The 25,285-nt window shown below is 43.4% G+C and overlaps 10 protein-coding genes across 10 annotated transcripts; 8 read left to right on the plus strand and 2 right to left on the minus strand.

Annotated features, from left to right (window-relative positions):
- Nucleotides 1–21: 21 nt before the first annotated feature.
- Nucleotides 22–1,017, minus strand: LOC117786846 (mediator of RNA polymerase II transcription subunit 4). Its single transcript, XM_034625258.1, has 2 exons — nt 704–1,017; nt 22–643 (listed from the first exon to the last, which is right to left on the minus strand). The coding sequence occupies exons 1-2, from the start codon at nt 938–940 to the stop codon at nt 104–106; spliced, it is 777 nt and encodes a 258-aa protein (XP_034481149.1). The 5' UTR covers nt 941–1,017; the 3' UTR covers nt 22–103.
- Nucleotides 1,018–1,514: 497 nt separating this feature from the next.
- On the plus strand, nt 1,515–9,119 carry LOC117786769 (protein KIAA0100). Its single transcript, XM_034625140.1, has 10 exons — nt 1,515–1,674; nt 1,755–1,881; nt 1,962–2,489; nt 2,551–2,826; nt 2,881–3,024; nt 3,083–5,145; nt 5,210–5,690; nt 5,748–6,786; nt 6,858–8,950; nt 9,018–9,119. Exons 1-10 carry the CDS (start codon nt 1,622–1,624, stop codon nt 9,087–9,089), a joined length of 6,876 nt encoding a protein of 2,291 aa, XP_034481031.1. The 5' UTR covers nt 1,515–1,621; the 3' UTR covers nt 9,090–9,119.
- A 566-nt stretch (nt 9,120–9,685) lies between these two features.
- LOC117786775 (trafficking protein particle complex subunit 11) lies at nt 9,686–23,630 on the minus strand. Its single transcript, XM_034625156.1, has 10 exons — nt 22,628–23,630; nt 22,338–22,568; nt 21,834–22,277; nt 21,379–21,777; nt 20,894–21,316; nt 20,627–20,799; nt 10,982–11,490; nt 10,107–10,922; nt 9,854–10,048; nt 9,686–9,790 (listed from the first exon to the last, which is right to left on the minus strand). The coding sequence occupies exons 1-10, from the start codon at nt 23,377–23,379 to the stop codon at nt 9,764–9,766; spliced, it is 3,969 nt and encodes a 1,322-aa protein (XP_034481047.1). The 5' UTR covers nt 23,380–23,630; the 3' UTR covers nt 9,686–9,763.
- On the plus strand, nt 13,055–13,777 carry LOC117786612 (trypsin beta). The gene has a single exon (XM_034624949.1). It carries the CDS (start codon nt 13,055–13,057, stop codon nt 13,775–13,777), a length of 723 nt encoding a protein of 240 aa, XP_034480840.1.
- On the plus strand, nt 14,276–15,292 carry LOC117786614 (trypsin). The gene has a single exon (XM_034624952.1). It carries the CDS (start codon nt 14,276–14,278, stop codon nt 15,287–15,289), a length of 1,014 nt encoding a protein of 337 aa, XP_034480843.1. The 3' UTR covers nt 15,290–15,292.
- LOC117786847 (seminase) lies at nt 15,615–16,533 on the plus strand. The gene has a single exon (XM_034625259.1). The coding sequence runs from the start codon at nt 15,653–15,655 to the stop codon at nt 16,424–16,426; it is 774 nt and encodes a 257-aa protein (XP_034481150.1). The 5' UTR covers nt 15,615–15,652; the 3' UTR covers nt 16,427–16,533.
- On the plus strand, nt 16,828–17,975 carry LOC117786849 (trypsin II-P29). The gene has a single exon (XM_034625260.1). It carries the CDS (start codon nt 16,874–16,876, stop codon nt 17,642–17,644), a length of 771 nt encoding a protein of 256 aa, XP_034481151.1. The 5' UTR covers nt 16,828–16,873; the 3' UTR covers nt 17,645–17,975.
- LOC117786854 (seminase) lies at nt 18,040–18,798 on the plus strand. Its single transcript, XM_034625267.1, has one exon. It carries the CDS (start codon nt 18,049–18,051, stop codon nt 18,787–18,789), a length of 741 nt encoding a protein of 246 aa, XP_034481158.1. The 5' UTR covers nt 18,040–18,048; the 3' UTR covers nt 18,790–18,798.
- On the plus strand, nt 19,556–20,497 carry LOC117786852 (seminase). The gene has a single exon (XM_034625265.1). It carries the CDS (start codon nt 19,660–19,662, stop codon nt 20,413–20,415), a length of 756 nt encoding a protein of 251 aa, XP_034481156.1. The 5' UTR covers nt 19,556–19,659; the 3' UTR covers nt 20,416–20,497.
- A 71-nt stretch (nt 23,631–23,701) lies between the features above and the next one.
- LOC117786884 (stress-associated endoplasmic reticulum protein 2) lies at nt 23,702–24,930 on the plus strand. Its single transcript, XM_034625303.1, has 3 exons — nt 23,702–23,809; nt 23,887–24,004; nt 24,351–24,930. The coding sequence occupies exons 2-3, from the start codon at nt 23,921–23,923 to the stop codon at nt 24,459–24,461; spliced, it is 195 nt and encodes a 64-aa protein (XP_034481194.1). The 5' UTR covers nt 23,702–23,809; nt 23,887–23,920; the 3' UTR covers nt 24,462–24,930.
- The last annotated feature ends 355 nt before the right edge of the window (nt 24,931–25,285 follow it).

The following is a 25,285-nucleotide window of genomic DNA, read 5'->3' on the forward strand; positions in this document are numbered from 1 at the left end:
AACAAACCAAATTTTTTCATTAATTTAATAATATATATAATTCTCTTACTGGCTGGACTGTATATCTATTGGCTTATGCTCTATGTTGCCCATTTAAGAAAGTCTACTGCGAATCACTCGAGCTTGAACTAGAGCTGTCTGTGGACATGACTTCGACATCATCTTGTGCTGAAGATTCTTTGTGTGCACGTGTTTCCAAGGCCACGGAGTTCCCAGATGCACCCATCATGTGCAGTTCACCCAGATTCCAGCTGAATTGATTTTGGAATGCATTTGGCACTTCTCCGCCGCCGGCACTGCTTGGTCCGCTTAAATTTCGCTGGGCATCCGATTGGATAGCACTATTCTGATGTGTCACAACTCCGCCATTGATATTCTGCTCCGATTTGCCCAAAAGTCCATTACGCATTTCAATGTCTGTGGGGTATGGTCGTCTAAGGTCGCCAATGCACCAGGTCAGGGGAGCACTAACGGCATTTGCCGAACTAATGCGGTGGGCATATTTTATAAGTTCTTCTGAAGAGACTGGTCGCTTATTGGCCTGATTAATGCTTGCCAATTTTTGACGTGCCTGAAATATTGCCGTGGAAAGAATGAGTTCCGCATCTTTCAGAGATTTCTGTAGCTTTTGAATTTCCCGATCCTGGAGAGCAGTTAAGAGTCTATGTGAAATGGAGTCACCAAGCTAACTATATTAACATACGTGAATCTCAACTTTAGCACGCAGCTTATCCATTGCTTCCTCAACTTTGGCTTGCTCTTCTGCCAGTTCCAACATTTTCCTGAACTCCTCATCTTTGGCAACGAGCAGGTCCAGCAAATCCGCGAGGTCGTTATTAGAGCTTTTCTGGTGCGCGTGCTCGATCAGTTCCTTTGAGATCATTTCAATGTCGTCAATTAGCAGAAGCAAGCGCTCCTTAGTGCTTAAGTGAAACGACATGTTGGCGCAACAACAATCTCAATTTTGTTTGCTTGCTGCTTTGCAAAAAAAACGCATTTATCTTCTTCTTCCGCTACATATGAGGTTGGTCGTGAGACGTTGCCACCTGGCAGAAAAAATCTGATCTAGATCATTTTACATATTATTTCTTTTAAATTTTGAATCTCAAAAAAAAAATTATATCGAAAAATCAAGAAAGTTCTAAAAAAAATTTAAAACATTCTAGAAAATAGAAAATAAAAAATCCGAAATTAAGTACAAAAATGAAAAACACCCAATTTCGGATATGTACTTGTTTTTTTCGATCCAGATCGGGAAATTCTGCAGGGTGGCAGCCCTTGATCCGGGTGGCAGTCTTTCACACCAGTGCTGTCAAGTTTTTAGCGGGAAAATAGCTGTTTCTGTTAGCTAACAGAAATTTTCAATATATCTATCATACGACGAACTCTGAAAACAACCAGATCTAGCTATAACATAGCTAAGCTGACAACAATGACTGAAAGTGACATAAACAAAAACAGCTGTTTGTTGGGCCAACACCAGCCCGAGAGCAACAGACGCTAAAAACACAAGAGCGAGAAACCCACTTCTATTCATCTTTTCTAAATTAATAGATATAATTAATCAATTTAAATTATTTAAATATAATTATCATTGTGCAATGATATTTAAACCGTGAACATGTTGCTGCAACTGCTGATATTTGCTTTGTTTCTTTTTCTCTTTATTTACTGGTAAGTGCAGCCGCACCGGGCTAAAGTGAATTACATACATATAGCTTCGTAACGCTTACTCTGCCTTATCGTCTAATTAGGATTCTGCCCACTGGCATTAGCTGGTATCTGATCAAACGTTTTCGGGTCAAAGTGCGCATTGGACGAATTTCATTGCCTTATTTGTCACTTAAGAATGTCCACATCAGCAAAAGCGGCTTCTCTGTCGTAAGTGCCAAATAATTAACCTGCGGTTAACCGCCCCCATATTATTCCACTACTTTCATATTTTCATGTTTCTCTTATAGCAAATTGAAGAGGTTTGCTTGCGCAGCAGTTTCTTCACGACGGAGGTGACAAAGCTTTTGTCAATTTATGTGCGGGACATACGCATAAATAAGGATATACATAGTAATCGTCAGGATGATGTCAGTGAAGGCTTCTATTACGAGCCACGTAAACAAAAGTCGGAGGTCAGGGGTGTTCCAGACTTCCGGCAAACCAAAGTGCCTGCGAGTATTATTACATTTGCCCAGTTTATGGCCGTTCATGTGAACAATATATCCGTGGTGCTGATGAATAATGACTTTGATCCGGGCTGGTTTATACATGCTACCGCCAAGGAGCTGCATCTGGATGGCAGCATTGTACAGAATGCGCGAGTTCTGCTCGTTAATGCAGCCCTGACGGAGGCGCAGGCCAAGATGCTGAGGCATTGCAATGCAAGGAGACAGTCACTGGAGAATCTTAATAAAATACGTCCTTGTCTGGGCGAGGTGAGCTTCGATGTTGCACTGGATGCCTCCCTGTTTGCACATGGTCCACTCTCCATGGATGTAAGTTGGTCTCACTGTTTAAGATATAGAAAACATTTATTATTCTTCTTTCCATTTGTAGACACTCAGTCTGATTATAAATAATTGCAAGTCTGTTATCCATGGTGGACTCTACGAGTTTCTTAGCGAGGCTAAGAAACGTACGCATCCAGGCCAGCAGTCCAAACGCTTACAGAAAGCTCTTACACCCGCTGCTAAGAGCTATGACAATGATAACTATGAGAAACTTGCGCCCATAATACCAAAGAACTTTAATTTCAGCATCAAGGCAGCAACATTTTCTGCGGTCAAAGAAAACTCGCAAAATGATTTTAGTGCCAAATTACAACTATTTACGGTAGGCACTTACACTTTATCCAAGTATAAGGTGTAATATTTGTTTTACTTTTAGATAACGGGCAAATTCAACTCAAAGATTGTGGATGAAAAGACGCTGTTGCCTTCAATGCTGGCCAAGTTAGTTTTCCAGCATCTAGACATTGATACCAAATATGAGAAGCTGCTTTTTGTGGAACAGTTTACCATTGATTCAGTGGTAAGTTAACGAAATAAGCCCCTTTAAGGATAACCATTAACTACTTAATCACTTGCAGCTGGAGAAGGACATATTCAATCTATATGTCAAGCTAAAGACATTCCAGATAATTTACAATCACAGCGAGATCTATGATTTTGTAAATAATAATTTTTTGGCACGCCAACGGGCAAGCAGCCATCAACTGCTTCAGCTGGGCAACAAGCAAATGTCACTGCCGGACAATTTGGGTTTGGATGCAGTGACTCCAGCCACGTCGCCAGCTAAACAACGTCGCGATGGCGGCATCCTGGAATGGATAATGCAACGCATTGTGGTCAAGGGATGCGCTGAGCTGTGGAATGTTTCGCTGCTCATGAAATTGGATGATCAGCACATTGCCATGAGTGTGAGCCACACACGTTTTCTGCTGGAGCAGATTGAGGAGAAACGCAGCTCGCTGTATCGCAACAAGTTTCTCAATTTGTTGCTGAACAAGCGGCAATGGAGTATGGAATTAATGGTGGAAACACTGTGGTCTAATCTGGGCAACTCCAACAATGATACCAACAATCTGAAGAAGACACATTCACCGGGCTCACCATTTTTCCTGGGCGTAAGTCTGGTTAAGCTGTGCTCCTATGCGAATACAACCAAGTTGGATATCTCCATACACACCTTCCGCACCGAGTACAGTATGCAATTGGCTGAATTTATTGTCATGTCGATGATGTGTGTCAAGCAGTATGGAGGAATTGGGAATAAGCGCGCGAAGCTGATACAACGACGACCTAGTAACAGCTCCGAGGAGTACCAAGGCACATCTCTGCGTGTCTCCGTTAAGGTTAAGGATATCACGGCGTATTTTGTAAATCATCACAATGTTTATATGCTGCTGAGCTTCTCAGAGATTAATCTGACACGATCACAGCATTTTACCACACTAAAGCTGGAGGAGTTTCAAATGGCAATCATGCGTTCCATGACAGCCTCGTCGCTTTGTCTTACAGACTTTTCGGATGTGTTTGCCAACTGTAAAATGATTCGCCTGGAGCATGAGCAGTATTCAGAAATGGAGAACTCTCTCGGCAAGCTATCCATTTATATACCCGGCAACACTGAAGCCATGTGGAACTCCAACTTGCACATGCATCTGTTAACGTTAGTCCGGGACATGAAGGATTTGAAAACGGAGCTGGCAGTACCATCATCACCTGTCGAGCTGCAAACGCCGAAGCCCAAACGCTCGCTTATTATTGAGCTGTCGGCGGAGCGTAGCACCATCTGCGAATTGAAGCTATCGGAGCGCCACTCAATACAGTTTTTTGTGGAGAACCTATTCTTTAGCAACAAAGATCACAGTATTATCTATGCAGAGAATGTATTTGTCAAGATCGATGATCAACATATCTTTACGGTCAAGGAGCTGAAAATACAGTCCCGACCGCACATGGAGGTGCTCAGCTACGAGCGACAAAACTTTCCAGGCTTTGTGCTGCCCTCGAACAAAGTGTGGGAGACAACAATTGGTTCCTTCAAGGCAATCTTCCCTTATGATCATGACTTCTATGACGCCATCAATAATGAGTGTGTTACACACTTTAAATGGCTCAAGCTGGTTCACAATTATAAGAAAAAGCCTTTCACCGTCAATTCACCGCTGCCTAGAGATTTGGTCATTAAAATCAAGGAATTTCTGCTCGAGATTAGTGATGATCCCTTTGAGGTGAAGCTGCGTGACAATTATGTATTGTTGGTGGACGAATATCTGGAGAGTCTGAAGCGCAAGGCGTTGTTCGACAAGAAGATTGGCGAACTCTGCTCCGAGCGCCTTCTTGTCCCCGCCGGCACCATCGAAAGTCTTTACGCGAATCTCGTCAAGAAGAATGCTGAGATTTACATACAGCGCTCGAAGAAGATACGAGAGAGCGGTCCAGTTCGCACTCGTTTGCTCGCCTGGATTATGACGGATGTGGAAATCTTGGCAATGGCAGATACCTCCATACATGGTTATGAGAATGTAACGCGTACCATGCGGGAAATCGATTCCGAGAGTCCCTGGCCAGAGGAGGGACTCCAATTCACTACACTCTGGTGTCGCGGCGTCAACGTCAGCTGCTCCGAATGGAAGTTTATGTTGCGGTGCGTATAGAATGCTCATCATTCTTAAAATTTCATATATTAATCAAATACCTTTCATCTGCAGTGATTTTCCACAGCCCATGTTTTATGTGAAGAGCATGCGACTCTATGGAAATCTGTGTGGCGCCGAGCAGATGGCCTCGAAACGTGCCAAGCGTGATGTCTTCGTGGAGGTGGGTGAACCCTTCCAGACGGACGTCGTGCAGCGCAGCATGCCCTCGATTAAGTTCTATCACGATTTCGACTGTGAGCTGGAGAGCTGCAGCTATGCCTTTGGTCCCTGCTGGGAGCCCGTCATGGCCCAGTGCAATTTGAGCTTTGAGAAGATCTCAGCACCCTCCAAGGATCCCAGTCCAACGCTACCATTCTGGGACAAATTGCGTTTATTGTTGCATGGCCGCTTGACTCTGATTGCCAAGCAATTTACAGTGCTGCTGCATGCCTCCTTGGATCCCTACAACACCACAGAGGAAATGGAGCTAACGTGGAATAATTGCGGCATTGTCTGGACGAATGCCAAGATCATGTTCAAGGGTGAACTCAATGTGAGTATTTAATTGTGATTTATAAATGATATCTTAACTTTTATAATACTCTGCCAGGTGACTGTGAGAACTGCGTCTCGATACGATGATTGTCGTCTATTGCATTTTCCCAATTTGAAGCTGACGTTTAAGCTGAATTGGGTTTGTCTTGCAAATCCAAATGATCATCATGCTGTTATGCCCTGTGCTCCCGATAAGCTGCCGGAGTACTCAAGCAACCAGGTGCACGATTCCTTCCGTGCTTTTCGCTCGCTTAATCTCAATATCTGGGCATCTTTTGAAACAAAACCAAAGGTGGGCGAGGAGGTGGAGTTAGACATACCCAGTCTTGTGTTGTACGGCAGCACGTTGCGTTGGTTTGAGAGTCTCAAGCTCATCCTGTCGGGCGTAACGCGTCCCACACGTCGTGGTCCGGTATTCAATAATGTGCGTCCTCGCAAGAAGCAGCTGAGTCGGCACTACAAGAAGGCCAATCTGCAGATGTGTCTGCACAAGTTTCAGGTGCTCTACTGGATGTCACATGCTCTACACAAGGGCTTCCAGCTGAATGGACGACGTGTTTCCTTCAGCTCCGAATATTGTCTTACACTAAATCCCATTGATGATGGCCTGATCCATAGACCACGTGCCGATTGGTCGACAGTCTACATGAACTGTGAGCTCAACGACGCAGAGATCTGGCTAAAGAGCATTGTGACCGAGAAGCTGGACAGCAGCTCTGAGAATTTGGCCAGTGCTGCGGATGCCTTTAAAATTGTGCGCTTCTATTTTCTGAGTGTGGCGAAAGTTTCGTATGGTCGGGAGGCACTAATGCCAACGACGGCCAGCAATGCGGAGGAGGATGCCAAAACCAAGTCATCGACACCCACACACAAGCTGGTGGTCTATGATCTGAAAGGTGCCTGGACAAAGAGCAATCGGGATGTGGCATTTGCACTATTTGACTCCTTCATGAAGTCGCAAAAGCTGAAGAACAATCTGTCCACAGAGGCGGTTAAAAGCTACAGGAAGGAGGCGGCCAACTCCAATGTGCTGAAGCACAAGCGGAGCGATAGCACCATAACACTGTCCAGCACAAGCAGCGAAGTGTTGCCCAGTAAGTAGTCATGCCAGTTGAACAGTTCTCTTATTAATCCCTTCTTCTCCTCCCTCCCTCATCTTTTGCAGTTGCCAATGCGAGCACCTCGCTTAAGAAGGCTCCAGGTCAGGTGCACGCCAAAGCCATGCTGCAACAGCTCATTGCGGAGGCGGATCACAAGTTCAATGTGTACAGTGATGACCATAGCACACAGTCCAGGGAACTGCAGCTGCAGGGACTGCAGGCATGCTCCATGCAGGATATAATCCATGAGAATTGGTCCATCAGTCTAGTCAACTCCCAGGTGCTGCTCAAGGGCTGTGAGACGTCGGGTTATGTGATTATCAGTGCGGCCAAGGCGGAGATCCTTCAACGTGAACATCGCCCTGTGTGGCGAGATCGTTCACTTATATCAAAGACAACCTGGAAGGGATTGCTCGAGTGCATGCAGTACTATGCAACAGTCAGTGCTGGAGACAATGATTCCCTGCTGGAGCGGGAGATCATGTGGCTGACGGTGGACAATATACAGGATAAGGATGAGACAGTGATTAACAATCACCTGCCCGAGGATATTTCACATCTCGTGGGCAGTGGACGCAGTGTGGGCGGTGTTGTTTCCGAAACAGTCGGCGCTTTTCTCAGCGACAACTCTGGCCAGGCACAGCCGGTGCAGCTGCAACGCATCGTGTCCAAGTGTAAGTGCGAATTCTTCTATGTCAGCTATGGCGATGCTATCGATCCCAACAGCATCACAGAGGTGCCGCCGCCGCCATCCGAGGAAACGCTATCGCCTTGGGAGAAGCAGGACGATCCTATGGATGCCTTTACGCTGATGCATCACGACCTGGACGTGTTTACCAATTCACTGCAGTACGCAATGATCCTGGATGTTGTCAACAATCTTCTGCTCTATGTGGAGCCACAGCGAAAGCAGGCAGCCGAGAAGTTGGCCCGGATGCGTTTCCAACTCCAATTGCACTCCACGGAGGATCAAAAGCGACCCATACAACAGAAGCAGACGGTCATACGGAGTCTGTTAATGAAGATACGATCCCTGGAGAAGGACATTCATCTGATCAGCAAGGAGCGCGTCGAGGAAGGTGACACGCTCGAGTTACGCATCGACTTTGAGCGTGTTCAGCAACAGATCCGGGACAGCAAGGAGGAGCTGAACACCTACAGCGAGGAGCTGGACATGATGTTGCTGTGCTACAAGGAAACTCAACTCTCCCAGCTCAGTAAAATCTCCAATGTGCGCTCGGACAAGTCGGTGACCATGGTGCGGGCCAATGAGATTTGCTTCAAGCGTGCCCAGTGGCGTCTCACGGAAACAGATGGTCAGATTGGTATTGCGGACTTGGTTCTGAGCGCTTTTCTCTATACCAAAAAGTCAAAGAGTGATGATTCGGTGGAGCATCTCCTGGAGCTGGGCAATATACGCATGGAGAACCTGTTGCCACGAGAGATCTATCGCGATGTCCTCCTGGCCACGGAGATTCAGAAGGATATGCCCGTGGATACGCACAAGCGTGTCCTTCGCATCTTTTGTCGCGAGAAGCCGCCTGTGGGTGGAATTTCTGTCAAGGATCACTTTGAGATCAATGTGGCACCTATAACGATAGCAATCACCAAGAAGTTCTATAGCACCATGTTGAAGTTCTGCTTCCCGGATCGCGATGCATCTGAGACAGAGGTCAGCGATGAGCTGGACGATAATGCCTCCACCAGTTCGGCCTCCTTAACGAATTTACAGGCCAAGACAGTGTCCAAACGAACGGCCAAAAGCAAAAAGAGCGCCAAGGATTCCGAGTTTTATGTGAAAATCGAAAAGGATGACGTGGAAAAGATGAAGGAGCGCGCGGAGAAGAACAAATTGTTTATATATATTAAAATTCCCGAGGTTCCTGTGCGTGTCAGCTACAAGGGCAACAAGGAGAAGAATCTGGAGGATATCACCGACTACTCGCTGGTCATACCAACGCTAGAGTATCACAATGTCACATGGACCTGGCTGGATTTGCTGCTGGCCATGAAGTCGGTTAGTAAACGGGTTATCGTCTCGCAGGCCATCAAACAGAAGCTGCAAATCCATCGACGTCAGCCGGTTCTGTCAGCTGGTGAGCGTGCCACGCCCCAAGAGGAGGATAAGGCCAAGATGCTCTTTGGCAATAGATTGCTGGTGAGTTAACTAAACTATTAAATTAACTGGAACATAATTTAATAATGTTTATCTTGTCCTTTTGTAGAGCGAGAATCGTAACCAAAGAAAAGGTGGCGGCGTCTTTAAGTTTCCATCAAGCGGCAAGAGATCTGATTAATAAAGTAGCACGCGACAACTTAATACTGTATTTAAATCATATATTTATTAATTATTTATATGCATATTTGTTACGGTATTGCGGATGTGAAAACTCGCAGTGGGCACAGGCAAATCCTAATTATTTAACAAGAATATTTATCAAGCCCTTTTCATAATAGTTTCTTGCTATCACACTTACAAACAGAGCTAGGAAAAGTGATTTCATTTAGTAATATAGTTTTATTAACTGAAAACTATTTTTGAGGCAACTTATTCAAAAATATCTGAACTAAATAATTATTGGAAGGAAAAACTCAAAATAAATAATAAGAGCTATTAAACATTTAATGAAAGCTTATGTAGTATAATTTAATGAAATATAATTTTGATCACTATTCCCAACTCAGCTCACAACAAACACAACAAAAACACACACATACACATAAACACACTCAAGTATTATGCTCTAAATGTAACTATAAATATAACTTTATATATGTATGTGTCTGTTTGTCTGTCCTTCTGTCTGTCGGTCTGTCTAAATAATATTGTTCTTGTTGTAAACAGCTTTTGTTTAACTTTAGGCAAATAAAGATAAATTTAGAAGTACTTGCATTTTTACATACCACAATGATATATTAAGACTTTAAAACACTTAAATTAACAAATGACATTTGAGTTGCCAACAACAAATTACTTGGTCAGCTGCTTCATCGGTGGCTGCAACAAAATGAAATTCTTGGATTAATCCAAATAACTTATACAGCATTTAGTGATACTTACCAGCACAAAAACGCGCTTGGGCAGCGCACGCTGGACGAGCTCATCGAGCAGCACATTCTGGCTATCATTCTTTTGAGGATCGGCCTTTGTGTTGTACTCCAGCGTTAGCACAGGCAGATCCTGCCAACCCACTTGCAGTGGATATAAATTATAGACCAACTCCTTCTCATCATATGCCATGATGGAAACGTCCACCTGGAAGCGGAAAATTGTTTAAACAAATGCAGTAATAAGAAAATCAATTACAAATCACCTGTTTATGGCCAGAACATATGAAATTATCGGATTTGCTAATGGACAACGTGGCTATCAGATGGAGTACATGCGTTGTGGGATTCTTTAGCACCACCTTGAAGGCCATGGGCATTTTGACAAACATCTTCTCCTCAATGGTGCAGTAAATGTTTAGCGGCGGCTCCGCTATATCAAGGCCACTTATAATAAACTTGGATTCATTCTCCTCCTTAACGCCTGGTCGTCGCCAACGTATGCAAAACACACCAAATTTGGGGATCGTCGTCGGCGCTGAAGAGTCCAGCGTGTAAACGCCTTTGATGAAGCCACGATGATGTCCAGTTGCCTGAACCGCCTCCAGCGCTTTGTTGAATATGATCCGCATGCTTTTGGGTGCATCCTGTCCAGCGACTGGCAAGACTGCGCTATCTTCAGCGCCGCTGAGACTCAGCTTACCATCATCCGAATGTATTGAGTTGCTCATGATCCCCGCATTGGCCACCTGCAGTCCAGTGTTGTTATTGATGATGGTCATGCTTGTTGGAATTTTGGACATTAGGCTTTTGCTCATGTATCCGCTCATTGGAGCAGCTGGCGCTGGAGGAGGTGCATCTCCAATGTTGCCCGTTGACGGCATCTTTTGTTGTCGACTTATAAACTTGCTGGACACACTCTCCTCGGACTTGGAGCGCTCCAGATCCCGAGCAGTCGTCCAATCCTGAAGCGTGGCATTTGTGCGCAGCACAATCACACTCTCCAGCTGGTCACCAGCTCTGTACTTGTTGGTATACTTTTTACGCTTAAAACTGTAGTTTGATTGCACTAAATTGTGATCCTGTCGAGAAACCCAAAGTATTTATAAGTGAGCTGCAATTGTGGAAAGCTTTCACTTACACATATAAAGAAGCTGTCCAGTATTTCCACATCGTCCACAGCCACGACCTCCGTGTTGGCTCTCAGAAGGAAGTTCTCACCACGATAAGCTTGACCCAATGGTCGCCGGTTGAGAGTATAGAAGCGGGCACTAAACTTAAAGTCACCAACACATCTTACAATCAAGGTGTCCTCCCGTGACTTGCGCAGCCTGGTCTCATCCAAATACTCGATCTGTACCGGCGATATTGTTGCCAGGCTATTGGTTATAACTTTGACATGCTCAGGCGTTGTCTCGGAACTGTTGGGCGTGGTACTGTGACTGACATTGGCAGCTCCTCCTCCTCCTGCACTGCGATCCACATCCAAAGTGTAGCTAAGACGTTGCTGCAGTTTGATCTCCGTCTCAACCAAACTAAAGATGTAATATGTCGCCGTGTTGCTGCCATGTCCGGACAATTCACCCACATCGATCTGGATCTGGGCATGCAGCTTCTGCCGTCCGGTCGACACATCCGTCGTAAGAAAAACTGTATAAAATAAATTGAAATTTCATTGAAATTGTGCAAATAAATTAAGGAAAATTTACTAAAGCTGGAGTATTTTAAAATAGTTAATGTAGTGAAGAGCCTTTAAATTTAAACCAAGATTTAGAGGGAAATAACCTTTTTAAGCACATTCATTTAATTTAAATGCAGAATGAATTAGGAGTCCAGACCATGATCAAAATGACATTCCGCTTGAAAATCGGTCCAGTTTTGACAAAGTTATGAAAGTTTAAAGTTGGTCGCACCCTTGACCTAGCCACTTTACAAGTCAAAATTTTTGTTCATTTACCCATGATTTTTGACAGAAAAATGAAAGGTCTCAGAATCAAGTTTAAAGTGTTGTTTTATACTAATTACGATATAAGGAGTTGATTAAAAGTGAAAACTTGAGATTTAAAATTTTGAATTTTCAAAATATCAAAGGGGGGACCCTTAGCATCAAACCCATGATTTTGAGAAAAATATTTTTTTTTACAAAATGAATTAGATTTGAATGCAGAATAAATAAATAGTCCAAACCATGATCAAAATGACATTCCGCTTGAAAATCGGTCCAGTTTTGACAAAGTTATGACAATTCGAAGTTTGTTGAACCTTTGACCAAGCAACTTTACAAGTCAAAATTTATGACCGATTAGACATGATTTTTTACAAAAAAATGAAAGGTCTCAGAATCAAATTTAAAGTGTTGTTTTATACTAATTATGATATAAGGAGTTGATTAAAAGTGAAAACTTGAGATTTAAAATTTTGAATTTTCAAAATATCAAAGGGGGGACCCTTAGCATCGAACCCATGATTTAGCGGAAAATATTTTTTTTTACAAAATGAATAAAATTTGAATGCAGAATGAATTAAGAGGCCAAACCAAAATCAAAATGACATTCCGCTTGAAAATCGGTCCAGTTTTGACAAAGTTATAAAAGTTTGAAGTTGGTCGCGCCCTTGACCTAGCCACTTTATAAGTCAAAATTTTTGTTTATTTTCCCATGATTTTTTACAGAAAAATGAAGAGTCTCAGAATGAAGTTTAAAGTGTTGTTTCATAATAATTACAATATAAGAAGTCGGTTAAAAGTAAAAACTTGAGAATTAAAATTTTGACTTCTCAAAATTCCAAAAGGGTGACTCTTAGCATTGAATTTCTACATCTAGAGGAAGGCAATTTTTTTTAACGAAATTTAAATGTACGTTTTTTAATGTGGTACAAAATGTGGGTACAATGTGTGAGTAGCACAGCAATACGATTCAAGTTCCACTTTGTGGATTCCATATGGGCGGCAAGTTTAATGCTGTGTGTAAACAGTGTTCACAGGTGTTTTCAGTGCTCGTCTGTGTAACATCGAGTCGATGTTGTTGGATAAGGTCAGTTACGTTGGATGGGGGACTTTTGGAGCATTTGAGGTTTCCCTTCTTAGCCATATAAATAGGTTGCAGTTGTAGCGCGACGTTAGTCGAATCGTAAACTATATTGCAACGAAGACACGCTCGAGATGCGGATTATTTTATTGCTGCTTGGGAATTTTGTTGCCTTTGGCCTGGCTGAGATGAGTCTTAACAGAGTACGTCGTGTGGTGGGCGGTCATCGGATTGGGGTGAATCTGCAGCCGCATATGGTGAACATAAGACGACACGGTAACTTTCAGTGTGGTGGTTCTCTCGTCACTCCACGCTGCGTCCTCACCGCCGCCCACTGCATGCAGGGGGAGGAGCACAAGCCCTCGGATTATGTGGTGCGTGGTGGAGTGTCTTTTCTAAGGGATATGCGCAATGCACGCTCTGTGAATCGGATCCTCTTGCCCAGTCTTTATAATCATACCACACTGGATAACGATGTGGCGCTGTTGCAGCTGCAAAATCCGCTTCAGGGATTACACATTGCTTCCATTCCCCTGGCAATGCAAGCACCACTTCCTGGTAGCTTATTGCGCATTTCTGGCTGGGGATTGACCGATGAACGTTCTCTGCAGTTGCCCAATCAACTGCACAGTGTTCGGGTGCAGGTGCTATCACAGCAGAAGTGCCAGCAACTCTATCAAGGCTATAGGAACATAACTGATAGCATGTACTGTGCCTCTGTGCCCGGCACTAAAGATGCCTGCGACGCTGACTCTGGAGGACCAGCTGTCAATGCCGATGGTCAGTTGGTGGGCATTGTCTCCTGGGGCAAGGCGAATCTTTGTGCCCACAGGGATAGTCCAGGAGTCTACACAAGTGTGCCAAATCTTTACGATTGGATAGCAGACACTATGGACAGATATTGCTACTAAATTAGGTTAACATTTAAGATTAGGATTAGCGTAAGCCATTGAGTATTATAACTGTATTTGATTTGTAAATCTTTTAATTAAAAAAAAAAAAGTGATTTAAGAAAAACGTAATTTTACAGTAACCATAGTAAAAAAATTTTTTCAGATATAAACAATCATAACTTTATCAAAACTCATCCGATTTTTACTCGAGGTCAATGTCTTACTGATCTATATTTGACCTACGAATCGATTAAGAGTTTAAATTTGTTTAATCGTTCATCAAGGATTAAACCCAGATACTTCACTTAACAAAGTTCAGGTGTATTTGTCTATGTTTTCGTCTTAGGAATCTACTTGACGTCACTACTTAGCTTTGAAGCAAGGTCTTTTTATGGACCATTCAAGTAAATCTTATTGTGAAAATTTATTTGCACAGTTGTCTTGGTAAATGTTTTTGCCAAATGCCTGAGCATAAAAGCCATGCCAAGGTTGATTCGCACACATTCAGCTACCGAGATGCGTTGCCGTTGGTTGTATCTGATATTTTTGATACTTCTGCTGGATCAGTTGGCAAAGTCAGCTGGACAGAGAACACGCAATGCACGCCGCTCCAATGGTAACCAAGTACAGTCCCGCATTGCGGGTGGCAGCAACAACAACAGCCCAGGAAGAGTTCGAGGCAGCACGGCATTGAGGCGTCCCCAGGCTCGCATTGTGAGCGGCAACTCGAGAAGACGGAATCGGGGCACGAGAAGACTCAATCGCAGAAACAGAAGAAACCAAAGAAGTAACAATCGTAGAAGCTCTGCAAATGGAGTTTCCTCCAGAATTGTGAGCAACAGCGGTCAGGGAAGGATTTCGCAGGGACCGTCGGCCTCGATCAGCACGATGCCACATTTGGTGCAAGTGCATCGTGGCTCCGAAAGCTTCTGTGGTGGCTCTCTAATTTCTTCTCTGTGGGTTCTGTCTGCCGCCCATTGTGTCTTTGGTTACACTGCCTCCGATTTCTATGTGATTGCTGGCACCTCCCGACTCAATGGCACTGATGGTGTCCTAAGAACCGTTTCCTATCTCGCAGTTACACCTCTATTTACCAGCAGGACAATGAACATGGATGCATCGTTGCTGAAACTGTCCTCGGAGATGACGGGCACGAATATTGGGACCATTGCATTGGCTCAAAGAATGCCACGACCAGGTACTCAGGTTCGCATTGCAGGCTGGGGCGCCACCAGAGAGGGAGGCAATGCTGTAACTAATTTGAGATCTGTCCGGGTGACAGTCATCCGTCAACGTCTTTGTAGAATTCAGTACAGAGACCAGGCTACCATTACCAAGTACATGTTCTGCGCCGGCGGCGAAAGTGGCGATTCATGCAGCGGCGACTCTGGCGGATCTGCTGTCTACAATAATCGACTCTTTGGCATCACTTCCTTTGGAATGGGCTGTGCCAGAGCTAATTATGCAGGTGTCTACACCAGAGTGGAAAGTATACGAGAGTGGATAGCCAACACAATGGCAAATAATTAATGTAACATTAAAAAATAATTATTATTATTGATAGATCATGTTAAAATAGTTTCTTAAATAACTCTTGTGTCGGCCTATTCGTAATCCACAAACAACAATCACACCACACAATTTTTTAAGCATGTTATCACAAATTATTAATATTTTTAAGAGAACATTCTCTACTCTTTAAAACCAAGTTTCATAGTTGATAAGATCTCTCTTAAACTTCCACTCAAGCAAATACTTAATTTTTTAAGTTTGCGAGAAAAACAATTGTGTAAATGTTGATCTGGAGTTCCGCTCAGATTTGTTTATGTCTCAGCGATTGTATAAAAGCCACGAATCATGACCAAAAATCATTAGTTTTTCCTGATTTCCAAGATGTTTGTAAGACACGCTATTTGCCCACAGCTTTTGACACTGTTTTTGACCAGCTTTTGGCATTTGGTCGACGGAACACAACTCATAGATCCACGCATTATTGGTGGTTATGTGGCGAACATTAAGGATCTCAAGTATCTGGTGCAGGTTTCCACAGATGAAGAAATCTGCGGAGGTTCCTTGATAACATCACGCTGGGTTATTACTGCAGCGCATTGTGTCTACAACGTAAATCTTTCCGATCTCCGTGTCATTGGTGGCACATCCGAGCAGGGCGATCAAAATGCCATTATAAGAATGGTGAACTTGGTGGCCACTCCTCCAGGTTTCAGCATGAAAACAATGAACATGGATGTGGCAGCGCTGCTGCTTGATCAGGAAATGTCCGGTCCCAGTGTGCAGACTATAAAACTCGCCGCCCAACCAGCACCACCTGGCAAACTGGTCAAGGTCTCCGGCTGGGGTGCAGTGTCAACCAAATCTTCCCAAACAGCACGTCAAGTGCACAGTGTCCTGATGCCCATGTGGTCAACAGCTGCCTGTCGCTCCGCTTATCGTGGCAAGCAGCACATAACCCGCTCCATGGTCTGTGCATCGAAGCCGTATCAACGTGACTCCTGCGACGGCGACTCCGGCGGACCAATGGTCTATCGTGGTGAACTTGTGGGCATTGTATCCTTTGGCTTCGAATGCGCCAGTCAATTACCAGGCGTCTACACCAGCGTGCCTGTGGTCAGAAGATGGTTCTTCGACATGGTAGAAGAGTACTCCTAAGCCAACTATATTTAAGCCTAAAGTATAATCTTATAGCACAAATTCCACTAAGAAAATAAGTAAATCATTTCGTAGAATATAACAAATAAACAAAAAATTGAATATTACATACTTTCGTGTAGAAATATGTTGTCATTATCCTCGAAAATTTAAAGTGTTAAATATTGGAAACTAGAGTATGGTTCTTCGGAATGATAAAAGAGAATTTCAAGATCTTCAATTAACAGTTTACCATTCCCATATACATCTAATTTGAAAATATGTACAAATCTCGATGAAACGAAGCTTAAAAAATTATGTACATATCAAAATATGTGTGTAATTTGACTTTGTAGAGTCAATAAATTATTTGAATGTGATGGGTTTGCTTATCTGTCTTCAATTAGCTGAGGAATGTTGAGACCTTCGACTATATAAACTCACATTCCTAAAGTTTCTGCAGTTGCAATGTGGTTAAAGTTCTTGGCCTGGCTTACGCTGATTCAGCTGCTGAATGGCGCACCTAACAAGGAATTGGGCAGAATCTATGCTGGCAAGACGGTGCCTGTTAGGGATTATCCATTTCTGGTGGCACTGCGACGTGGCAGAAAATTCATATGCGGTGGAACTCTCATTTCGCCAACTTGCGTGTTGACTGCTGCTCATTGCCTGGAGAACCGTGATCAGGTGCAGGATTTGTATGTTCATGCGCAGCAACAATGTGTGGAAGATGTGTCACCTCTTCCACATGTACGCCAAGCGTGGTTCTCTCTGGTGTCGCCCCAATATGGAATGCGAGGCTACGACTCGGATATTGCCATTCTCAAATTGTATCAACCCTTCGACATTGCTGGCAAGGCGAGCACCATTCAAGTTGACTTTAATGAGCTGCCGGAACAGGCAAATCTCACAATCATTGGCTGGGGACAAATTGGACAGGGCTGCAACTGGAATCAATGTCTCCAAGGAGCTAATGTTACCATGATGAAGCAACAGGAGTGCGTCCAACGCTTGGGTGTTCTTGGTCCCTTCACCAGCAATATGTTTTGTGCCTTGGGCCAAAATTGTTCCGATGCGTGTCTTGGTGATTCTGGAGGTCCAGTTCTTTATGCCGGACGCACAGCAGGCATTGTCTCCTGGGGCGTTGGCTGTGGCTCCGGTTATCCTGGTGCCTATACGAGACTTAGTAGTCTATCAATGACCATGTTCGTGAAGAGCATGATGCTGAAGCACTGCTAAATTGCATTTCTTAATTCTTTAATTAGATTATTCCACCTATTTAAGTTACTTTTCAATTCAGTCATCAATTTTGTGATCCAATTTTATATTATCCAATATCATATTTCATTAACTCTGTTTTCAATTTTTGTTATGTATTTTTGCATCACTAATTTTAGTTTCCAAATTATCATCTCGATCTTTTGTCATACTTTCTATTATCTCACTCAAATAGTACGAGTAATATCTATTAAATGATATTGTGCAGGTAAGGTTCTTTGAAATGGTTACTTTCAATTACAGATTGTTATTGGCATAAAGCGTACAATAATAAATTGGTTTAGAATTGTAGTTTGAGGCATGGTTGCATATACATTTAGATAGTTTAGTCTGGGCACGCCATGAGCTGGTTATGGTTGTTTTGGATGCACTCTACCGTTATCGTTGCTGCGAATGGACAACGCATTGTGGGGGGCCAGGAGACGAGCATTGGACAGGTGCCTTACTTGGTTTATCTGCGACAAAGTGGCAGGTTTATTTGCGGAGGATCTCTGCTCACTCCGAGAAGTGTGCTCAGTGCTGCCCATTGTGTTTATGGTGCCAAGGCGAAGGATTACACTGTCCATGCAGGTGCCAGTCGACTGGAGGAACAAGCTTCTGTGGTGCGTAATGTTCACAGCTTTCACATCGCTCCGGACTACAGACCCAGCAATTTTGACATGGACGTGGCCATACTACGGTTGACAACGCCAGCTTCTCTGTCTCCCGGTCAAGTGGCCACCATTGCACCCTGCCGTACTCCTCCTTCAAGCAATGCCTATGTCCGCATCAGTGGCTGGGGCGTGACACGGGAGAATAATCGATATCCAGCTGCCCAAGTGCGCACAACCAATGTTCGTGTGCTGCCCCATCTGGAGTGTCAACTGGCCTACGCTGGCCAGGCGCTGCTCAGCGATTCCATGCTCTGTGCCGCCATTCGAGGCATTAAGGATTCCTGTTCTGGTGACTCTGGGGGTCCATTGGTTTTTCGCGGCCAAGTCTGTGGCATTGTCTCTTGGGGATTTGGTTGTGCACGTCCTGCCTATCCGGGTGTGTATACGAGTGTCGCCAGTCCACGTGTCTACAGATTTATTGAGCAAACTCTAAGAGAACTTCAGATTGAATAAATGATGTTTTTGACTTGACGCGTTGTTCCAAAATTCATTTCGTTCTTAATATTTTAATTCACAATAAATCACTTGTTCAATGAGTATTTAATTTCTTTGTTGAAAATATATGTCATCAATGATATTTAAATTATACCATTTTCTTTTAAATCGTTTTTTATAATTATTCGATTTGACAGCGATTAGTATTAAAAATTTTACAAATCGTTAAATTTGCATTAATTTGCATAAATCATGAAGTAACCGACTTGCAGATACCTTATATTTAATTTAAATTGTAAAATTTAATTTATAAAGAATGCGATATTGAAGCAATATTCTTTTTTATGCTACACCCGTTATTCCTAGTTTATAAAATATTATTTTTACTCCTTTTTTTATGAATATCAAAAACTCTTTTTCAATAATCCATTTATGAGGAATATATGTATTAAATTAAAGAAACCCTTTTCTTCCTGCCTTGTCATACAGGGTATAAATTAGAGGGAGTTATAAATGTTTTAATGACCACAAGGTCAAAAAGCGTCAAGCTAAATAGAAAACATCAGTTGTGTTTGCGCTATATCTGGATTATTAGTTGTTGGTGGTGTTACACTTTCGATGGAAGATAAAACAACCAAATGAATTATTACAAATAATTGTTATTTAAACAATAAAAAAAAAATGTTATAATTATTTCCTGAAATGCTGGAAGCCACATATAAAGCCGTGAGCAAACAAACGCGCGAGCCGTGTCGGAACTAGAGACTATAGAGCTCTATTTGTACAAGTGATCGGGTAGGAAACGCGTCAGGCAGCGGATAAAGTAAATATTGGGCATTATGTGCGGATAAAACTGGTATCACTATTGGTCTTGTTGATGTTAAACCAATGCAAACGGTGTTTGTGGTGCTGCCTTTGCTCCTGCTCCGGGTAATCTCTGGCAAGGCCGCAAACGACGCGGGTGCCCGCATTGTGGGCGGCAGCCCGGTGGACATTAGCACTGTGCCCTATTTAATTAATCTACGCATCGGTGGCACCTTCATTTGTGGCGGATCCTTGGTCACGTCCTCTCATGTGGTGACTGCAGCCCACTGCGTCAAAGGCATCTCCGCTACGAGGTTTGAGGTGGTGGGCGGTGCCACATTATTAACGGATGCGGGTGTGCGTCGCAGCGTGGCCAAGGTTTTCACACCCAAAGCGTATAATACGCAAACACTGCACTCAGATGTCGCCGTGCTGAAGCTTAAATCTCCCCTAGAGGGTCGCAATATTGCAACAATTAATCTGTGCAACTCCAACTGGAAGGCTGGTGAACTGATCAAGGTCTCTGGATGGGGACAGGTCACAGAGGGCAGCAAAGCCGTCTCACAGCATGTACGCAGCGTTGACGTGGCGTTGATCTCCCGCCAGAACTGCATAAATCAGTATAAATTCCGTGGAACAATAAGCAACACCATGTTCTGCGCCTCAATTCCCGGAGTTAAGGATTCCTGCGACGGTGACTCTGGAGGACCAGCTGTCTACCAAGGTCAACTGTGCGGCATTGTCTCTTGGGGCATCGGCTGTGCACGCCGCAATTCTCCAGGTGTTTATACAAGTGTCAAGACTGTTAAAAGCTTTATCGATAAGGCTATAACATTATAGACAACAACATGTCCACAAAATTTAATAATTATATGCATATAACTATTTAGATTTTCTCAACTGATTTAAATTTGATAATAAAGTGCCGTCCTTAATGTTAATTTAACATTGGCTTAACATAGAAGAAAAATAATGTTTGCATTCTCTAAACTGATTGCACTTATGTTAATGATTCTACATTAATAAATGGTAAATGGAGCAGTTCACTTACCGCTATTGCGCAGCTCGACCGGCACGCTGATGTGCACGCCCACATTTTGCAGATAGACATTATAGGGATTGCTTATTGTGGTGACCACTGGATAGTATTCATTAACCATCATTGTTGTTGTTGGGGCATCGTTCGCTACATGTCCAAGGCTCGTTTGCGTGCTCAAATGGAAGCTGCAATAGAAATTCAACAGAGCGTTAAATGAGTTGCACATGCACGACATCAGTAATAAGTAGTTGGCTTCCTGTACGAAGCGATTTGACCTACGTGGGCGCAATATAGCAAATGGGATTGATTGTCACGTTATCATCGAGATCGCGACGGCGCGTGTGATGTCGGAATTGTTGACGCGTATAGTTGGCGCTGCACGTGAGTAATGCACCTATTTGATCGGTGCCCATATGCGCCTCCAATCGCACAATACGCAGCTGTGTATTCTCATTGAACTGATGCGCCTCCGTGCTGCACAGCAGTTGATAATAACAGCCTGGCTCTAATCTCATATTCTTCTCATACGTTTTGAGCTCCAGATGTTCGCCTTGCTTCGGAATCTTCTGCTGCCGCAGTTCCAGCAAGTTGGAGAAACATAAATATTTGAGAGCCTCCAGTTTGTAGCTGTTTTGCGGATTACTTGCATCGGCGAGCAGCACATGGAAGTTGCGTATACGCAGCGGGACGTCGGTTAGAACGCTGCAGGGTATAAACAATTATTATACGTGGTCAACATGGTGTAGGAAGCATATCAAACTCACCGCACTATGAGATGCAGCTGCAGCACATCATTATTGTTCAGTTGAACTTGTTGGAATGTTGCGCAGAGTTCTAGCACATCGCTGATCTTATCTAAATCAATTTGAATTGGTGACTTAACGCTGGCCAACGCATTGTTCCAAAGCGTTTGAATGTCGGTCGTCAATTGGGATTGTGGCATTGGAGGTACGCTTTGAAAAACCTGCCAAAGATTCTCCAGCAGCAGCACGCGCTCTTTTTGCTCCCCATGATGACGCAGCGACAACGCCTCAATGCTGCAGGCAATGTAATCTGCCACAGAGGCGGAAAGCAGAGCACAGCGAAGCGTCTTCAACAGCACATCACTAAAAATAGTTGACCACTTTTCTTCACGGTAGTCGGGCAGCATTAGAGAGTATAGACTGTATGGCAATTAAGTTATAAATAGTTACTATTAATTATATTTATTATTACTCACGTCAAGGCCTTGGCATGATCACCACTTAGTAGATACTCCTCGGCCATATCAATGGCCAGTTTCTTGCGGAATCTTAGGCATTTGTAGATCTTAAACTGTGCCATGGCCTGACTCAGCAGCGCTATAATAGCCGATGAATGATTATAGTTACGCTCCAGCTCGCACAACTGAACATTCACCTGCTGCTCGGCAACAGGATCACCTGTCTTCACAGCACGTATTCCAAAGAACTCGGTGTACAAATTGGACTGTGTTTGACTGGACGACGCATCTGTTGAGTTGAGGTTGGAGTTTAAGAGCTCGACACTGGCCTGTTGAGCAGCTTCGCGTCGCTTGATCACATACTCGGCAGCTTTTTGGAAGTAAATACCCGGATGCTGAATCTGCAGCGCCGGCAAACCATTTTTGATGGCCTCACAGAATAGCTCCGCGAAGACAGAGTGTCTGTAAGCAGTAAATCATGAAGTAAATGACTCATAAACATTAATGCAGTGTGCAGCTTACTGCGTACTTAGCCAGGCGTGATGCTCAAAGGCCAAATCCTTGAAGCCCACGCGACTTTTGTACTTCTCAATGTGTATAATGAACTGATTGATGGAATCCCTTGGAGTTTTTAACTTGAACATAAGCCTGCACATCTTATAATTGAGAAATCCGGCAATCGTTTTGATCTCCATGCAATTCCCGTCATTGATCCGTATCTCATCCAAGTTTGCATAGGCCTGAAAATAGTGTCTGCACGCAAAGTTGATCAATTAATACATGTTATCATTTAATATCTCATTTCTGCTTACTTTTGTGCCGTGGTAAAGTCCTGACGCATCTCAGCCACAAAGCCCAGCTTGAACTGATGCCGAATCTTGAGAGTTGTATGAGCGGCGGATAACTGATCCCGATGAGTTCGAATGCGCTTGGACATAAGTGCATAGTAGGACTGTGCCATGTCTAAGAACGCCGACTCCAGGCGCAGGGTGTAGCCCATGAGATGTTCTGTGTGTGGCAAAATGAACAGCATTTTACTGGTAATTCCACAAGCGGTTGTTAGACTGGCAGCGCGCTCCGACGCCAACGTATCCTCGCCGGGAGGAAGTGGTGCCGACTTTTGGAGCAGCACAAGGCATAGCCTGGTGTTGCGTTCCTGCAATGAGTTCTTCAAGGCCTGCACAATTGCGGCGCATTGCACCTGTTTCTCTGTCCACTGGCTATCGTTCCATTCTATGTCCTGGAAGAGAACCACCACCGATGGCAATACGTGAAGATGCTTTAACATCCAGTTACGCTTAAGTATTCCCTTCGGATGATACCACTCATAGGACACACGCTTCGGCTTGGCCACCGGGAACTCATAGTTTGGAGGCAGTAGTTTATATTGAACGGCTGCCCGATCCCTCTCTCTATCCACAGGTTTCCGTTGCAGAGTTCCGCTGAATGCATCCCAAATGGATTTATGGACACTTTGACGTGCCACATCCAATCCACAGAATCCAATTAGCGGTTGTGGTATCACGAGCAGCTCTGACGGCAGGGTGGAGCCATCAATCGTCATAGTTTTGTGTGTGTGTGTGTGTGTGTAATAAATGTTATTACCCTCCCGCACACTGCTAACAAACTTAGCCCCAAGGCCTGTGCACTGGACAATTGTCGGTTGTAGATTACACGTTCCTAACTCCTCTCAGTGCATTAAACGCACTTGGCACATTTATTTATGTGAATGGTGAGCTAATGTCTTCAGAATTCCAATAATTTTAATGTATAGGATGTAAATAAACGCCGCCCCAGAAAATGCAATTCGCAATCAGCTGTAGTTGTACGTAAGCTAGTTATCGTTATCGCGTCGAGCTCCGATATATTTGGCAAGGAATGCAACACTGCGCGTAGCTGTCACACACGAACGAACTGTCAGTGGCTTCGGCTTCTTTATACGTGTCGCGCTACGTACTTTCACATTCGCTTTGTTATTTTCAATCTGAACGCAGGTAATGCTCGTGTTTGTTTTGTGTGTTGTATAGTATTGACAATTAATATATATTGCATTTTATCTGGATTATTGCAGTGCATCCTGTGCTACTACGCAACAAACACATAAAATGGCTCCACCACAGAGAATGCGCGTTGCTAACGAAAAGGCCAGCAAATATGTGACAATGCGTGGCAATGTACCCAAATCGCAGGTTTGTGTGTTTATATCTTAACATATTGGCATGAATGTAATTTGAGTCACAGCTTAACGCACTATGCGAAATGCAAAAACAAAGAAAACAATGAGATAACGGCACCTGCACACGCCGTCCAGAATCAAAGCCAATAGCGAAAAGTGCCACGCCGTCATTGATTTTATTGTTGTTGCATGCGTGTGTATGTGTATGTGTGATAGTTTGCTCGTGTGTGTTGGTGTTAAATGTTATCGCTGCTTCGCTGTTGCGGTGCTGATCTGGTCATTTCGAATTAATGTTACTCTCGATTTCAACTTAAATCTGAGCCGGTGTTAATCTGTTTTTACTTTTCAATATGTTACAGAAAACGAAAGAAGGACAATACCCCGTGGGTCCCTGGCTCTTGGCGCTGTTCATCTTTGTTGTTTGCGGATCAGCGATTTTCCAAATCATTCAGTCGATTCGGGCTGCGTAAAGTGGAGCAGCTAAGGCATCAACAAGTTTACAGATATATTCATAAGCTCAGCACACACACTCAACCGCAGGTCTGACTTCCTTTCCCCCCCCTACACCTCTCGTAACTGAACTTTCCCGGCAATATGTGCAACGTCTGCAGAGATTGACATGAACTCCACGACAACTTGGCTTTCCAGTTCATTGATTTGTATGCAATATGTATTTCTATACACATACAAAATTTAAGTCCATATTTGTATTTTTTATTAATAATTAAGCTTTAAAACCGAACATTATGTGCGCCTATATTGTAAAAGCATTCCTGCGAACCGCTCTGCGCACTAACAACTTACTTGATTGCTGATTGTGCAAGGAAGGGGTAGGCACAAATTTATAAATAGTTGCATTTTTAGATGCTTTTGCAGCAATTTGAAACATGCAAGTGTTTAAGCGTTGTTTTCGGATATGATGACAATTAGAAAAAAAAACTACAAGTAAATACATAATAAAAAAATATATACGATAATTTTTTACCTAAACAATTTGTGTCTTCGTTTTTGGTTGCTAATTCAGAAGCTTAATATAGAAGCTGCAAAAATTAAACTTTGAAATTTTTTCAGAATTTTTTAATTATGGAATTTAATTAAATTAAACTCGCACAACTCGAGTCATTTCGAATTTAAAATTTTCCTTATTAATTTTTTGCTAAATTATCGTTAAGAAATTTAAATTGCGCTCTGCAGTTTTTTTTATCATTTTTTTAGTTGCACTGCACCCCTGGTTTGTTGTATCTCTAATGCAGCCCACACACGTTGCGATGAATATGTCAATAACTTAAGATTA

The sequence above is a fragment of the Drosophila innubila genome (genome assembly GCF_004354385.1).
Source record: "Drosophila innubila isolate TH190305 chromosome 3L unlocalized genomic scaffold, UK_Dinn_1.0 0_D_3L, whole genome shotgun sequence".
NCBI classification, from domain to species: domain Eukaryota; kingdom Metazoa; phylum Arthropoda; class Insecta; order Diptera; family Drosophilidae; genus Drosophila; species Drosophila innubila.

Bases quoted from the DNA above. Each gene is read 5' to 3' on its own strand.
- LOC117786846 (XM_034625258.1), bottom strand. From the start codon at position 940: ATGTCGTTTCACTTAAGCACTAAGGAGCGCTTGCTTCTGCTAATTGAC. The intron at 644-703 runs GTATGTTAATAT...ACTGCTCTCCAG, and splicing joins GTGCTAAAGTTGAGATTCAC to GATCGGGAAATTCAAAAGCT.
- LOC117786769 (XM_034625140.1), top strand. From the start codon at position 1,622: ATGTTGCTGCAACTGCTGATATTTGCTTTGTTTCTTTTTCTCTTTATT. The intron at 2,490-2,550 runs GTAAGTTGGTCT...TTCCATTTGTAG, and splicing joins ATGGTCCACTCTCCATGGAT to ACACTCAGTCTGATTATAAA. The intron at 6,787-6,857 runs GTAAGTAGTCAT...CATCTTTTGCAG, and splicing joins AAGCAGCGAAGTGTTGCCCA to TTGCCAATGCGAGCACCTCG.
- LOC117786612 (XM_034624949.1), top strand. From the start codon at position 13,055: ATGAGTCTTAACAGAGTACGTCGTGTGGTGGGCGGTCATCGGATTGGG.
- LOC117786614 (XM_034624952.1), top strand. From the start codon at position 14,276: ATGCGTTGCCGTTGGTTGTATCTGATATTTTTGATACTTCTGCTGGAT.
- LOC117786847 (XM_034625259.1), top strand. From the start codon at position 15,653: ATGTTTGTAAGACACGCTATTTGCCCACAGCTTTTGACACTGTTTTTG.
- LOC117786849 (XM_034625260.1), top strand. From the start codon at position 16,874: ATGTGGTTAAAGTTCTTGGCCTGGCTTACGCTGATTCAGCTGCTGAAT.
- LOC117786854 (XM_034625267.1), top strand. From the start codon at position 18,049: ATGCACTCTACCGTTATCGTTGCTGCGAATGGACAACGCATTGTGGGG.
- LOC117786852 (XM_034625265.1), top strand. From the start codon at position 19,660: ATGCAAACGGTGTTTGTGGTGCTGCCTTTGCTCCTGCTCCGGGTAATC.
- LOC117786775 (XM_034625156.1), bottom strand. From the start codon at position 23,379: ATGACGATTGATGGCTCCACCCTGCCGTCAGAGCTGCTCGTGATACCA. The intron at 10,049-10,106 runs GTGATTTGTAAT...TTCCGCTTCCAG, and splicing joins TATGTTCTGGCCATAAACAG to GTGGACGTTTCCATCATGGC. The intron at 9,791-9,853 runs GTAAGTATCACT...ATTTTGTTGCAG, and splicing joins CCAAGCGCGTTTTTGTGCTG to CCACCGATGAAGCAGCTGAC.
- LOC117786884 (XM_034625303.1), top strand. From the start codon at position 23,921: ATGGCTCCACCACAGAGAATGCGCGTTGCTAACGAAAAGGCCAGCAAA. The intron at 24,005-24,350 runs GTTTGTGTGTTT...AATATGTTACAG, and splicing joins GCAATGTACCCAAATCGCAG to AAAACGAAAGAAGGACAATA.